The sequence below is a fragment of the Myotis daubentonii genome, chromosome X (assembly GCF_963259705.1).
Source record: "Myotis daubentonii chromosome X, mMyoDau2.1, whole genome shotgun sequence".
In the NCBI taxonomy this organism is placed as follows: Eukaryota; Metazoa; Chordata; class Mammalia; order Chiroptera; family Vespertilionidae; genus Myotis; species Myotis daubentonii.
Window position 1 is genome coordinate 86,044,014 of NC_081861.1, and position 12,716 is coordinate 86,056,729.

A 12,716-nucleotide genomic window follows, 5' to 3' on the forward strand; every position below is an offset into this window, starting at 1 on the left:
TGGCTTCGGTCGGAACTCGAAGGCAGCTTTCTCTCCAAGGTTTGCAGCCATTGCTGGGACTCTGAGAGGCAGAGCCCATGGGGAAGGAACTGAGAGCAGCCATAACTGCTTCCTCCGACTGCCCTTTAGATCCCCAGGGACCCGCCCCGCCCAAGCCCTGCGCAGAACCATTTGCCGGATAGCCTCAGGCAAACACTAGATTAGCACCGCCCTAGAGATCCAGCACAGAAGCCCTCCCAGTGCAGACACAGTGGACTCTCATAGCCAGTTAGCCTGGAGGTCAAATCACCCCCGGTATTGCCGACATCAATCAAGGCTTAAAGGCAACAAGACTGCGCACAAAGACCACTAGGGGGTGTACCAAAAAGCATAAAAAATGTGGAGACAAAGAAACAGGACAAAACTGTCAATGGAGGATATTGAGTTCAGAACCACACTTTTAAGGTCTCTTAAGAACTGTCTAGAAGCTGCCGATAAACTTAGTAAGGCCCTCGAAAAGACTGGTGAGACCGCCGATAAATGTAGTGAGATCCTCAAGAAATCTAATGAGACCCTCGATGTTGTGATAAAGAACCAACTAGAAATTAAGCATACACTGACTGAAATAAAGAATATTATACAGACACCCAACAGCAGACCAGAGGAGCGCAAGAATCAAGTCAAAGATTCGAAATGCGAAGAAGCAAAAAACACCCAACCAGAAAAGCAAAATGAAAAAAGAATCCGAAAATATGAAGATAGTGTAAGGAGCCTCTGGGACAGCTTCAAACGCACCAACATCAGAATTATAGGGGTGCCAGAAGATGAGAGAGAGCAAGATATTGAAAACCTATTTGAAGAAATAATGACAGAAAACTTCCCCCACCTGGTGAAAGAAATAAACCTACAGGTCCAGGAAGCGCAGAGAACCCCAAACAAAAGGAATCCAAAGAGGACCACACCAAGACACATCATCATTAAAATGCCAAGAGCAAAAGACAAAGAGAGAATCTTAAAAGCAGCAAGAGAAAGAAACTCAGTTACCTACAAGGGAATACCCATACGACTGTCAGCTGATTTCTCAACAGAAACTTTGCAGGCCAGAAGGGAATGGCAAGAAATATTCAAAGTGATGACTACCAAGAACCTATAACCAAGATTGCTTTATCCAGCAAAGCTATCATTCAGAACTGAAGGTCAGATAAAGAGCTTCACAGATAAGGAAAAGCTAAAGGAGTTCATCACCACCAAACCAGTATTATATGAAATGCTGAAAGGTATCCTTTAAGAAGAGGAAGAAGAAGAAAAAGGTAAAGATACAAATTATGAACAACAAATATGCATCTATCAACAAGTGAATCTAAGAATCAAGTGAATAAATAATCTGGTGATCATAATAGAATCAGGGACATAGAAAGGGAATGGACTGACTATTCTTGGGGGGGAAAGGGGTGTGGGAGATGCGGGAAGAGACTGGATAAAAATCGTGTACCTATGGATGAGGACAGTGGGTGGGGAGTGAGGGCAGAGGGTGGGGCGGGAGCTGGGAGGAGGGGAGTTATGGGGGGGAAAAAAAAGAGGAACAAATGTAATAATCTGAACAATAAAGATTTAATTAAAAAAAATAAAAACAGCATATTCCCATAACAAAACAAAAAAAATTAATGAACAAACAAAACATACACAAACTCAGGTACAGAGAACATTTTGATGGTTGCTAGATGGCAGCGGGGCTAGGAGAATGGGTGAAAAAGTGGAAGAGATTAAGAAGTACAAATTGGTAGCTACAAAAATCATGGGGATGTGGGATACAGCACATGGAATCTATCCTATCTAATAAAAAAGAAACATGGAAACTAGCGTATACCCGCTACCCTTCCCATTGGCTAATCAGCGAGATATGCAAATTAACTGCCAGCCAAGATGGCGGCCAGCACCCAGGCAGCTTGAAACTAACATGAGGCTTGCTTGCTTCAGTGACGAGGACTCCAACGTTCCCCGCCTGCCGCTGCTGGGCTCTGAGCTGCTAAGAAACATTGTTATAAATACAGAAGCTAAACAAAACCCCAGAAACCTCTTTTCAGTCAGCTGGGATCTCAGAGCTGGAGTCGCAACAAAGTTTCAAATACAGAAAGTAAACAAAGCCAGAAGCCTGCTTTCAGCAGCGAGGTCCCACAGCTAAAGCCGGCTCTCAGCTCCAGTGACAGCCATAAATCCAAGAATAAAAAAAAAAAAAAAAGGAAAAAAGGAGCGGTTGGGAGCTTCAGTCACCTGCCAGCCTGAAAACGGCCCTCAGCCCCTCACACAGAATGGCCAGGCACCCCAGTGGGGACCCCCACCCTGAAGGGGGTGTGACCAGATGCAAACAGCCATCATCCCCTCATCCAGGCTGGCCAGGCACCCAAGCGGGACCCCCACCCTGATCCAGGACACCCTTCAGAGATAACCAGCCAGCCCCTACCCGTGCACAAGGCCTCTATCCTATATAGTAAAAGGGTAATATGCCTCCCAGCACTGGGATCAGCAGAGCCGCGAGGCCTCCGGGCACCGGGATCAGTGTGACAGGGGGCGGCGCCCAAACCCCCTGATTGCCCTGTGGCTCTGTGTATTACAGGGGGCAGGGCCACAACCTCCCTATCTGCCCTGCTCTGTTCGTGACAGGGTGTGGCGCCCCAACCCCCTGATCGGCCCTGCTCTGTGCCTGATAGGGGGGAGCTCCCCAACCCCCTGATCGCCCTGCGGCTCTGTGTGTGACAGGGTACGGTGCCCAAACCCCCTGATCAGCCCTGCTCTGTGTGTGACAGGGTGCGGCACCCCAACCCCCCCCACCCCCAACGGGCCCTGCTCTGCATGTGACAGGGTAGGGCCATAACCTCCCCATCGGCCCTGCACTGAGTGTGACAGGGTACGGCGCCCCAACCCCCTGATCCGCCCTGCTCTGTGTGTGACATGGTACAGAGCCCCAACCCCCCGATGGGCCCTGCTTTGTTAGTGACAAGGGGCAGTGCCCCAACCCCCTGATTGGCCCTGCTCTGTGCGTGACAGGGGGTGGTGCCACAACCTCCCCATCAACCCTGCCTTGAGTGTGACAGGGGGCAGTGCCCCAACCCTCACATCAGCCCTACCCTGAGCGTGACTGAGGGTGCCATCGCAACCTCCCGATCCCCCCTGCTCTGTGCATGACAGGGGGCGGCGCTCCAAATCCCCAATCAGCCCTGCTCTGAGCCCGACCAGGGACTGCACCTAGGGATTGGGCCTGCCCTCTGCCACCCAGGAGCAGGCCTAAGCCAGCAGGTTGTTATCTCCCAAGGGGTCCCAGACTGCAAGAGGGCACAAGCCAGGCTGAGGGACCCCCCTGCCCCCGAGTGCACAAATTTTTGTGCACTGGGCCTCTAGTATATATAAAAGCCTAAGCGACCATCAAAACCAAAACAACTGAAAGGACGACCAAACAGGCTATGTGGGGCAACCAGGCCTGCAGGGGGGTTAGTGAGGACCGATCAAATGACTGAGCAGCAGACAGCATGGGGCGACCAGGTCGGCAGGAGGGTTAGTGAGGGATGACCAAACGACCGAGCAGCAGGCTGCGTGGGGCGACCAGGCCAGCAGGGGGGGTTAGTGAGGGACGACCAAACGACTGAGCAGTAAGCTGTGTGGGGCGAACAGGCTGGTGGGGGGGAGGGGACAGTGAGGGGCGACCAGGCCAGCAGAGGGGGGCAGAGAAGGGCAACCAAGCTGACAGGGGGGCAGTTTGGGGGCAACCAGGCTGGCATGGGGGCCAGTAAGAGGCAACCAGGCCAGCAGCAGAGGCAGTTAAGGGAGACCAGACTGGCGAGGGGGGAGGCAGTTGGGGGCGACCAGGCTGGCAGGGGGGGCATTTGGGGGTGACCAGGCCAGCAACGGGGGCAGTTAGGGACAATCAGATAGGCAGGCAGGTGAGCAGTTAGGAGCCAGTAGTCCCAGATTGTGAGAGGGATATCTGACTGCCAGTTTAGGGCCAATCTCCAGGATCAGGCCTAAGCCGGCAGTCGGACCAGTCAATCCCCAGAATCAGGCCTAAACTGGCATTCAGACATCCCCCAAGGTGTCCTGGATTGGAGAGGGTGCAGGCTGGGCTGAGGGGACCACCCCCCCCCACACACGAATTTCATGCACTGGGCCTCTAGTATAGTCAATAATAATGTAATGGTTATGTATGGTAACAGATGAGTGCTGGACTTGTCTGAGTGATTGCTACGTAAATTATATGACTGTCTGATCATTGTGTTGTGCACCTGAAACTAATATGGTATTGTATGTTGACTGTAATTAAAAAAAATTTAAATAGAAACAAGCATAGATCATTTTATATATGCTATGGCATAGAGATTAAGATGTCAAAAATTTTTAAATACCTTTTAAAATTTAATCAGCTATAGACAGTCATAAGAACCAAAATAAATTTATTTACAAAATTTCGTACTTGACCAGTGAAGAATCAAGAAAAAATATACCAAGAAACAATGAACCATGACCCCACAAATAGTCTTTAAGCCAGTTCATACAACACAACAACCAGAGCAGCTCCTGATAATTAGGCTTAAAAAAAATATCCTTCTGCATGTCCTTGAATTGAACAAGAACATACATTTGACCACAGGATCTGTTTAAGTAACATAGAATCAGTTGAGTCACAGTCTCTAGAGTATTATTCCCTTTCTACCTTACATAGATGTTTAATCATGTTTGTTGATGCCTTTGTTGGCTTCTTTTTCTTTTTCTCCTCCTTTGTTGGTTTTCTCTTTTTCTCCTCTGTTGGCTCCTTTCTCTTCTTCTTTGTCTTGAACACCGGTGTAAACTACTTTGTTATGGCCTTCCCGGTTCCGAGCAATTTCAATGGCAAAAAATTGTATCCTGGGGGCTGGGAAGTAAATAGAATTTATTATTGTCCTGGTCACAGTTTCTCTAAACATACTAGAAATCGATTGAGAAAACTGAACTAACATGCAAAGTATTCAAATATAATCATAATTTTCAGAGATGTGAAATTCTAATCCTATAAAAAATAAGGCTAAAAATACTTAACTATCTTATCTCACAGTTATACAAGAATTAACCACATGATCTTTTTAAAAAATATGTTTTATTGATTTCACAGAGGAAAGGAGAAGAGATAGAAACATCGATGATGAAAGAGAATCATTGATTGGCTGCCTGCTGCACGCCCACCCCTCACCCCTACCAAGGATCGAGCCTGAAACTTGGCCATGTACCCTAACCAGGAATCAAACCATTATCTCCTGGTTCATAGGTCATTGCTCAACACCTGAGTCACAGCAGCCAGAGAGTAACATAATCTTTAAAGATATCTATACATATAAAAACCTACCATGCTAAGTGTCCTTCCCTACATCTGGGCAATGACGTCACATAGCAATGCCGGCTTCCTCTCCCTAGCTACGACTAGCCTCCTTACAGTTTCTTCAGCCCAGGAACATGACTTGCTTTATAACCAGGTGAAAACACTTTACACTGTAACCAAATGTCTGTGAAGCATTTTCCTGTGCCTCATCTCATTTGATCCACACAGAAGTCCTGGAGTAGGCAGATAGGAGATTCAGCGGAGTCCTATTTTCCTTTCATTAGCCGCAAAATGGAGATTTAGAAAGCTTAGAAACTTAACCCGACTGAAAAGAAGAAATGGTGAACCTTGAAAATGACTTCAGGTTTTCTCACTGTGCAGAATATAGTCAAACACTGCTGCAGTAAAATATTTTACCCTTTGTTCTCCCTGAGTGATCTACAATGATAATCTGCTTCATGTTGATACTTACTGCTGTGTTGCTGACAATGACCTGAAAGAGAAGTTGGGGTGCTTCACTGGGCTGGAAAAAGTTTAGCTAAATCAGAAAGCAGGTCTAATTTAGCAAGTTTGTTCTACATCTATAAAAGGCTAAGTTGACTTGCGCATGCATGACACATATAAAGCTCTCACTGGCACCAATCCACCACGTGTGATTCCATCTGTCATTGTCAATCGTAAATTTGGTTGACACTTCTATTAAAGAGAAAGGGTGAATAGCGATAATAAAATACTTATTCTCATTAATTTCCATTCCATGTGCACGAATTTGTGCACTGGGCCACTAGTAACAAATAAGATGACCCCCAAATTAACCATCTCTATAAACTATTCATCAGTAAAATCAGATCTTCTATTCACCTTATACAGAAACAATTCCAGAGGCAATAAACTCACCAAAGATAGTGTTTTCCTCAGTGTAGCCTTGAGAACAATCCAGTCGCAGCAAAGTACCATAGTTGAAGTCTTCTATAACCCCATCAAACTTCAAACAAAATGGCCTCCACTTCTAAAAAAGGCAAAAAAGATGCCTCACCTGAATAATCCACCACAGACAGGCTGGACAGGTCCCTGATAAACAAGGAAGGACAGTGGAAACTGCAAGAGCGGAGGCAAGAATGGGCTCTCCAAGCTCCCACAAACAGTAATTGAAGTGACAGAGAGATATCTCATCTATTTGGAGTTGCCACTAAAAACTCTGAGGTCTAGAATGTGCTGTGTGGAGAGAAACCAAGATGGCAGCATAGGTAAAAACCTGAAATTGCTGCCTCACACAACCACTTCAAAAATACAAATAAAAGACAAAACGAACATCATCCAAAACTACAGGAAGGCTGGCTGAGTGAAAATTCTACAACTAGAAGGAAAGAGAAAAGCACACTGAGACTCAGAGGAGGTGCAGAAGTAAAGTGCAGAGGTATGGAGGCACACGTGGAAAGGGCTGCCAACTGAGGAGGCGGTTGTCTTTTTCAATTGGGGGGGAGTCACAAGCTCCTGACTGCTCTAAACTCCAGTTCCGGGCGAGTCAATGAAGACCCAGACTCATACGGGGAGAAACTGATTTGTCTGGCAGCGGGCAGAACTCGAGGGTGGCTTTCTCTCAAAGGTGCTTGCAGCGATTACCACAGAACACTGAGACCCGGGGTCTCTTAGGGCAGGGCTGAGGATCAGCCATAGCTGTTTGCTCCACCCTGTTGATTCCCTAAGACCCCGCCCCACCCAAGTTGTGCACAGAGGCTTTTGCTTATGAATGCCCTGGCCATTTGCAATCTGAAAATTACCTAACAAACTGCAGCTGGGTCAGAGAGACCTAGAACATCCAAAAGAAGGCCCAAGGCCCCACAGAAGCTTGTATTGCTTCACAACTGGGCCTCATCTGGGCACCTCCAAACCCCAAACAAGAAAGGGGAATCTGCAGATCTCTTCGTAGCTCCTGCTGGGTAGCCTCAGGCAGAGGCTAAATTAGCACCTCCTTAGATCCAAGAGCCAGTGTACCCAGTGGTCAGAGTGAGACCATCCAGATTACAACTCCTCAGATCCATAAGGGACACACTCAGGGGGCAGACTCAGTGACCACCAAAGCCCCACTGAAGCAAGTCTTGCCCCATAATGCTGTCTCCAGCACAGAAGCTCTCCCACAGCCAATTGGACTGGAGGTCAATTCCTCCCAGTGATACCTACAACAACAAAGGCTTAACTACAACAAGACTGTGCACACAGCCCACAAGGGGGTGCACCAAGAGTGTCCACCTCAGGCAATTGCGGAGGCTGAGCAGCTGGGCCCTATAGGACACCTAGCACACAAAGCCACTCTATCAACACAGGGAAGCATAAAAAATGCAGAGACAAAGAAACAGGTCACAAATGACAGAAATGGAGGAAAGAAAACTACTGGGTATAGAGTTCAAAACCACACATAAGGTTTTTCAAGAATTTTCTAGAAACCACCAATAAATTTAGTGAGACCTTCAATAAATCTAGTGAGACACTCAAGGATATGAAAAAGGACTAGAAATTAAGCATACACTGACTGAAATAAAGAATATTATACAGAGATCCAACAGCAGACCAGAGGATTGCAAGAATCAAGTCAAAGATTTGAAATATGAAGAAGCAAAAAACACCCAACTGGAAAAACAAAAAGAAAAAATAATCCATAAATATGAAGATAGTGTAAGATGCCTCTGGGACAACTTCAAGTGTACCAACATCCGAATTATGGGGGTGCCAGAAGAAGAGAGAGAGCAAGATATTGAAAACCTACTTGAAGAAATAGTGACAGAAAACTTCCCCTACCTGGTGAAAGAAATAGACTTACAAGTCCAAGAAGCGCAGAGAAGCCCAAACAAAAGGAATCCAAAGAGGACCACACCAAGACACATCATAATTAAAATGCCAAGAGCAAAAGACAAAGAGAGAATCTTAAAAGCAGCAAGAGAAAAACAGTCAGTTACCTACAAGGGAGTACCCATAAGATTGTCAGATGATTTCTCAAATAGAAACTATGCAGGCCAGAAGGGAGTGGCAAGAAATATTCAAAGTGATGAATAGCAAGAACCTACAACCAAGATTACTTCACCCAGCAAAGCTATCATTTAGAATTAAAGGTCAGATAAAGAGCTTCACAGATAAGGCAGAGGGTGGAGTGGGAAGTGGGTGGAAGGGAACTATAGGGGGGAAAAAAGAGGAACAACTGTAATAATCTGAACAATAAAGATTTAATTTAAAAAAAATTCTGAGGTCTAAAACCCAAGCTGCATCCCCCAGCAGAGAGCACCAGCACTGAGAAAAGTGCCCACATAACATTAGGCTGTGAAAAACAGTAGGGTTGCTGTCTGCCAAGGAGAGTCAGGCACCCTCTTAAAGGGCCAAAGCCCAAAATTTTGTGTGCAGCCAATACAGCAGTGGTTCTCAACCTGTGGGTCGCGACCCCTTTGGCGGTTGAACGACCCTTTCACAGGGGTCGCCTAAGACCATCCTGCATATCATATATTTACATTACAATTCATAACAGTAGCAACATTACAGTTATGAAGTAGCAACGAAAAGAATTTTATGGTTGGGTCACAACATGAGGAACTGTATTTAAAGGGCCAGAAAGTTGAGAACCACTGCAGTAGAGGGAGGACAGAGTGGACAGGAGCTGTGTGATCAGAAGCCAGGGATGGGGCACACATCTCAGTTTCCTATGCTGATTCATTTTCTCACACTGTGGAGGACATCTTTCTCAGGCAGACCTTTGCCATCCAGGAAGTTTTTGCCTTGGGGGGGGAATACAGTTACTGCACCCTATTGAAAAACCTCTTGCTCCACACTGTGGAGTTTATGAGGACCATTAAGAGACTAAGAATAACAATTAGCTCCTGGCAGAAGCAATTAACACATCCTGTTGGAAAACTTCTCACCCCACTTGTGGACCATTGCCTGAGGCTACTTGACTGAATCCCATCAGTCTGCAGGCAGAGGCAGGTCTCTGGAGGCTTTGAGTCTTTTGCCTAATCTAATGAGTCATAAACAGTTTGACACTGTCCTGCACTAGAGATTGGGAGGCGTAGCATATCTACCTAATACACAGTCACAAATCCAAACAGAGAGCCAAAATAGGGAGATAAAAAAAACAACCCCCAAAAAGAAAGAATTCTTCAGAAGAGCTAAATGAAATGGAGATAAGAAATTTATTAGACATAGAGCTCAGAATAATGATGGCAAAGATGATCAATGGCATAATAAAAGATATAATAACTGTGCGGAATGATATAGCACTAGTAAAGAACATAATGGAATGGAAACACAGCAGAATAGGGGAAGCCGAGGATCAGGTAAATGAAATGGAAGATAGGGTAGAAAAAAATCATGCAGAGAACTAAAAAGAAAAAACAATTAAACAAGAGTACATCTTAAGGGAGCAGTGGTTAACCATGAAACTTAACAGTACTTGGATAATAACTTGCCAGAAGGAATGAAAGTGAGCAAGGAATAGAGAACATATTAGATGAAATAAAGGCAGAAAACTTCATTAATCTGGTGAAGGAAAAAGAAACACAAGTTCAGAAGGCAGAGAGAGTCCCAAGTAAGACAAATTCTAACCCACCCATGCCCAGGCACATCATCAATTAAATGCCAAAAATTAAAGACAAAGAGAGAATCTTAGAGACAGCGAGAGAAAAGCAATAGGATACCTATAAAGGAGCTCCCATAAGACTGACACCTGATTTCTCATAAGAAACTCTACAGGCCGCTCTCAGCCAGTTGGCCTGGAGGTCAAATCTCCCCCAGTATTACCTACAACAATCAAGGCTTAAATACAACAAGACTGCGCACAAAGACCACAAGGGGGTGCACCAAGAAAGCATAAAAAATGCGGAGATGCCGAAACCGGTTTGGCTCAGTGGATAGAGCATCGGCCTGCAGACTGAAAGGTCCCAGGTTCGATTCCGGTCGAGGGCATGTACCTGGGTTGCAGGCACATCCCCAGTGGGAGTGTGCAGGAGGCAGCTGATCGATGTTTCTCTCTCATCGATGTTTCTAACTCTCTATCTCTCTCCCTTCTTCTCTGTGAAAAATCAATAAAATATATTTTTAAAAAAAATGCGGAGACAAAGAAACAGGACACAAATGACAGAAATGGAGGATATAGAGTTCAAAACCACACTTATAAGGTCTCTCAAGAACTGTCTAGAAGTCGCCGATAAACTTAGTAAGGCCCTCGAAAAGACTGGTGAGACCGCCGATAAATATAGTGAGATCCTCAAGAAATCTAATGAGACCTTCAATGCTGCGATAAAGAACCAACCAGAAATTAAGCATACATTGACTGAAATAAAGAATATTATACAGACTCCCAACAGCAGACCAGAGGAGTGCAAGAATCAAGTCAAAGATTTGAAATGCGAAGAAGCAAAAAACACCCAACCAGAAAAGCAAAATGAAAAAAGAATCCGAAAATACGAAGATAGTGTAAGGAGCCTCTGGGACAGCCTCAAGCGTACCAACATCAGAATTATAGGGGTGCCAGAAGAAGAGAGAGAGCAAGATATTGAAAACCTATTTGAAGAAATAATGACAGAAAACTTCCCCTACCTGGTGAAAGAAATAGACTTACAAGTCCAGGAAGCACAGAGAACCCCAAACAAAAGGAATCCAAAGAGGACCACACTAAGATACATCATAATTAAAATTCCAAGAGCAAAAGACAAAGAGAATCTTAAAAGCAGCAAGAGAAAGAAACTCAGTTACCTACAAGGGAATAACCATACAACTGTCAGCTGATTTCTCAACAGAAACTTTGAAAGCCAGAAGGGAGTGGCAAGAAATATTCAAAGTGATGACTACCAAGAAACTACAACCAAGATTACTTTATGCAGCAAAGCTATCATTCAGAATTGAAGGTCAGATAAAGAGCTTCACAGATAAGGAAAAGCTAAAGGAGTTCATCACCACCAAACCAGGATTATATGAAATGCTGAAAGGTTTCCTTTAAGAGGAAGAAGAAGAAAAAGGTAAAGATACAAATTATGAACAACAAATCCATATCTATCAACAAGTGAATCTAAGAATCAAGTGAATAAATAATCTGATGAACAGAATGAACTGGTGATTAAAATAGAATCAGGGACATAGAAAGGGAATGGACTGACTATTCTTGCGGGGGGAAGGGGTGTGGGAGATGCGGGAAGAGACTGGACAAAAATCGTGCACCTATGGATAAGGACAGTGGGTGGGGAGTGAGGGCGGAGGGTGGGGTGGGAACTGGGAGGAGGGGAGTTATGGGGGGAAAAAAGAGGAACAAATGTAATAATCTGAACAATAAAGATTTAATTAAAAAAAGAAAAAACAAGCACCAAAAAAAAAGAGAAAAAAGAAACTCTACAAGCCAGAAGGGAATGGCATAACGTACTCAAGGTAATGGAAAGCAAGGATCTGAAACAAAGATTACTATGTCCAGGAAGGCTATCATTCAAAATAGATGGTGACATAAAAAGCTTCCCAGACAAAAAAGGCTAAACGAGTTCATCACCATCAAGTCAGCATTAAAAGAATTGCTAACGGGACTCCTATATTGAGAAGAAATAGAGAGAGAAACCTAGGTATACAGAGTTAAAATGGCAATAAATCAGTACCTACCAATAATAACTTTAAATGTAAATGGATCAAATGCTCCAATCAAAACACATAGGGTAGCTGAATGGTTAAAAAATATAACCCAATATATGCAGTCTACAAGAGACCCACCTCAAAAGAAGACACATAAAGGATGAAAGTGAAGGGATAGAAAAATTTTTTCCATTCAAATGGAAAATAAAAAATAGCTGGGATAGCAATACACTTACGTGACAAAATAGACTTCAAAACAAAGGCCATCACAAGAGACAACAAAGGTCACTATATAAAACTGAAAGGATTGATCCAACAAGAGGATATAATCCTGTTAAACATATACGCACCCAATGTAGAATCACCCAAATATATAAAACTAGAGGCCCGGTGCACAAAAATTTGTGCACTCAGGGTTGGGAGAGGAGGTCCCTCAGCCTGGCCTGTGCCCTCTCACAGTCTGGGACCCATCAGGAGATAATGACCTGCTGGCTTAGGCCTGCTCCCGGGTGGCAGAGGGCAAGCCCAATCCCTAGGTGCAGCCCCTGGTCGGGCTCAGAGCAGGGCCAATTGGGGAGTTGGGGCACCGCCCCCTGTCATGCACAGAGCAGGGCGGATTGGGAGGTTGGGATGCCACCCTCAGTCACGCTCAGGGTAGGGCCGATTGGGGGGTTGGGGCACCGCCCCCTGTCACACTCAAGGCAGGGTCCATAGGGAGGTTGCAGCGCCACTCCTGTCATGCACAGAGCAGGGCCCATCAGGGGGGATGGGGCTCTGTACCCTGTCACACACAGAGCAGGGC

General features: G+C 45.2%; 1 protein-coding gene across 2 annotated transcripts in view; it reads right to left on the reverse strand.

Moving 5' to 3' along the window:
• Positions 1-4,404: 4,404 nt before the first annotated feature.
• Positions 4,405-12,716, reverse strand: part of PBDC1 (polysaccharide biosynthesis domain containing 1) — a 36,845-nt gene continuing 28,533 nt past the window's right edge. For both annotated transcript variants that reach the window (XM_059678587.1, XM_059678588.1), the window contains 2 exons: positions 6,218-6,329; positions 4,405-4,879 (listed from right to left, as the gene is read on the reverse strand). In XM_059678587.1, coding sequence (XP_059534570.1) covers positions 4,695-4,879; positions 6,218-6,329 — 297 coding nt within the window. In that variant the 3' untranslated portion in view covers positions 4,405-4,694. The remainder of the gene's footprint in view (positions 4,880-6,217; positions 6,330-12,716) is intronic.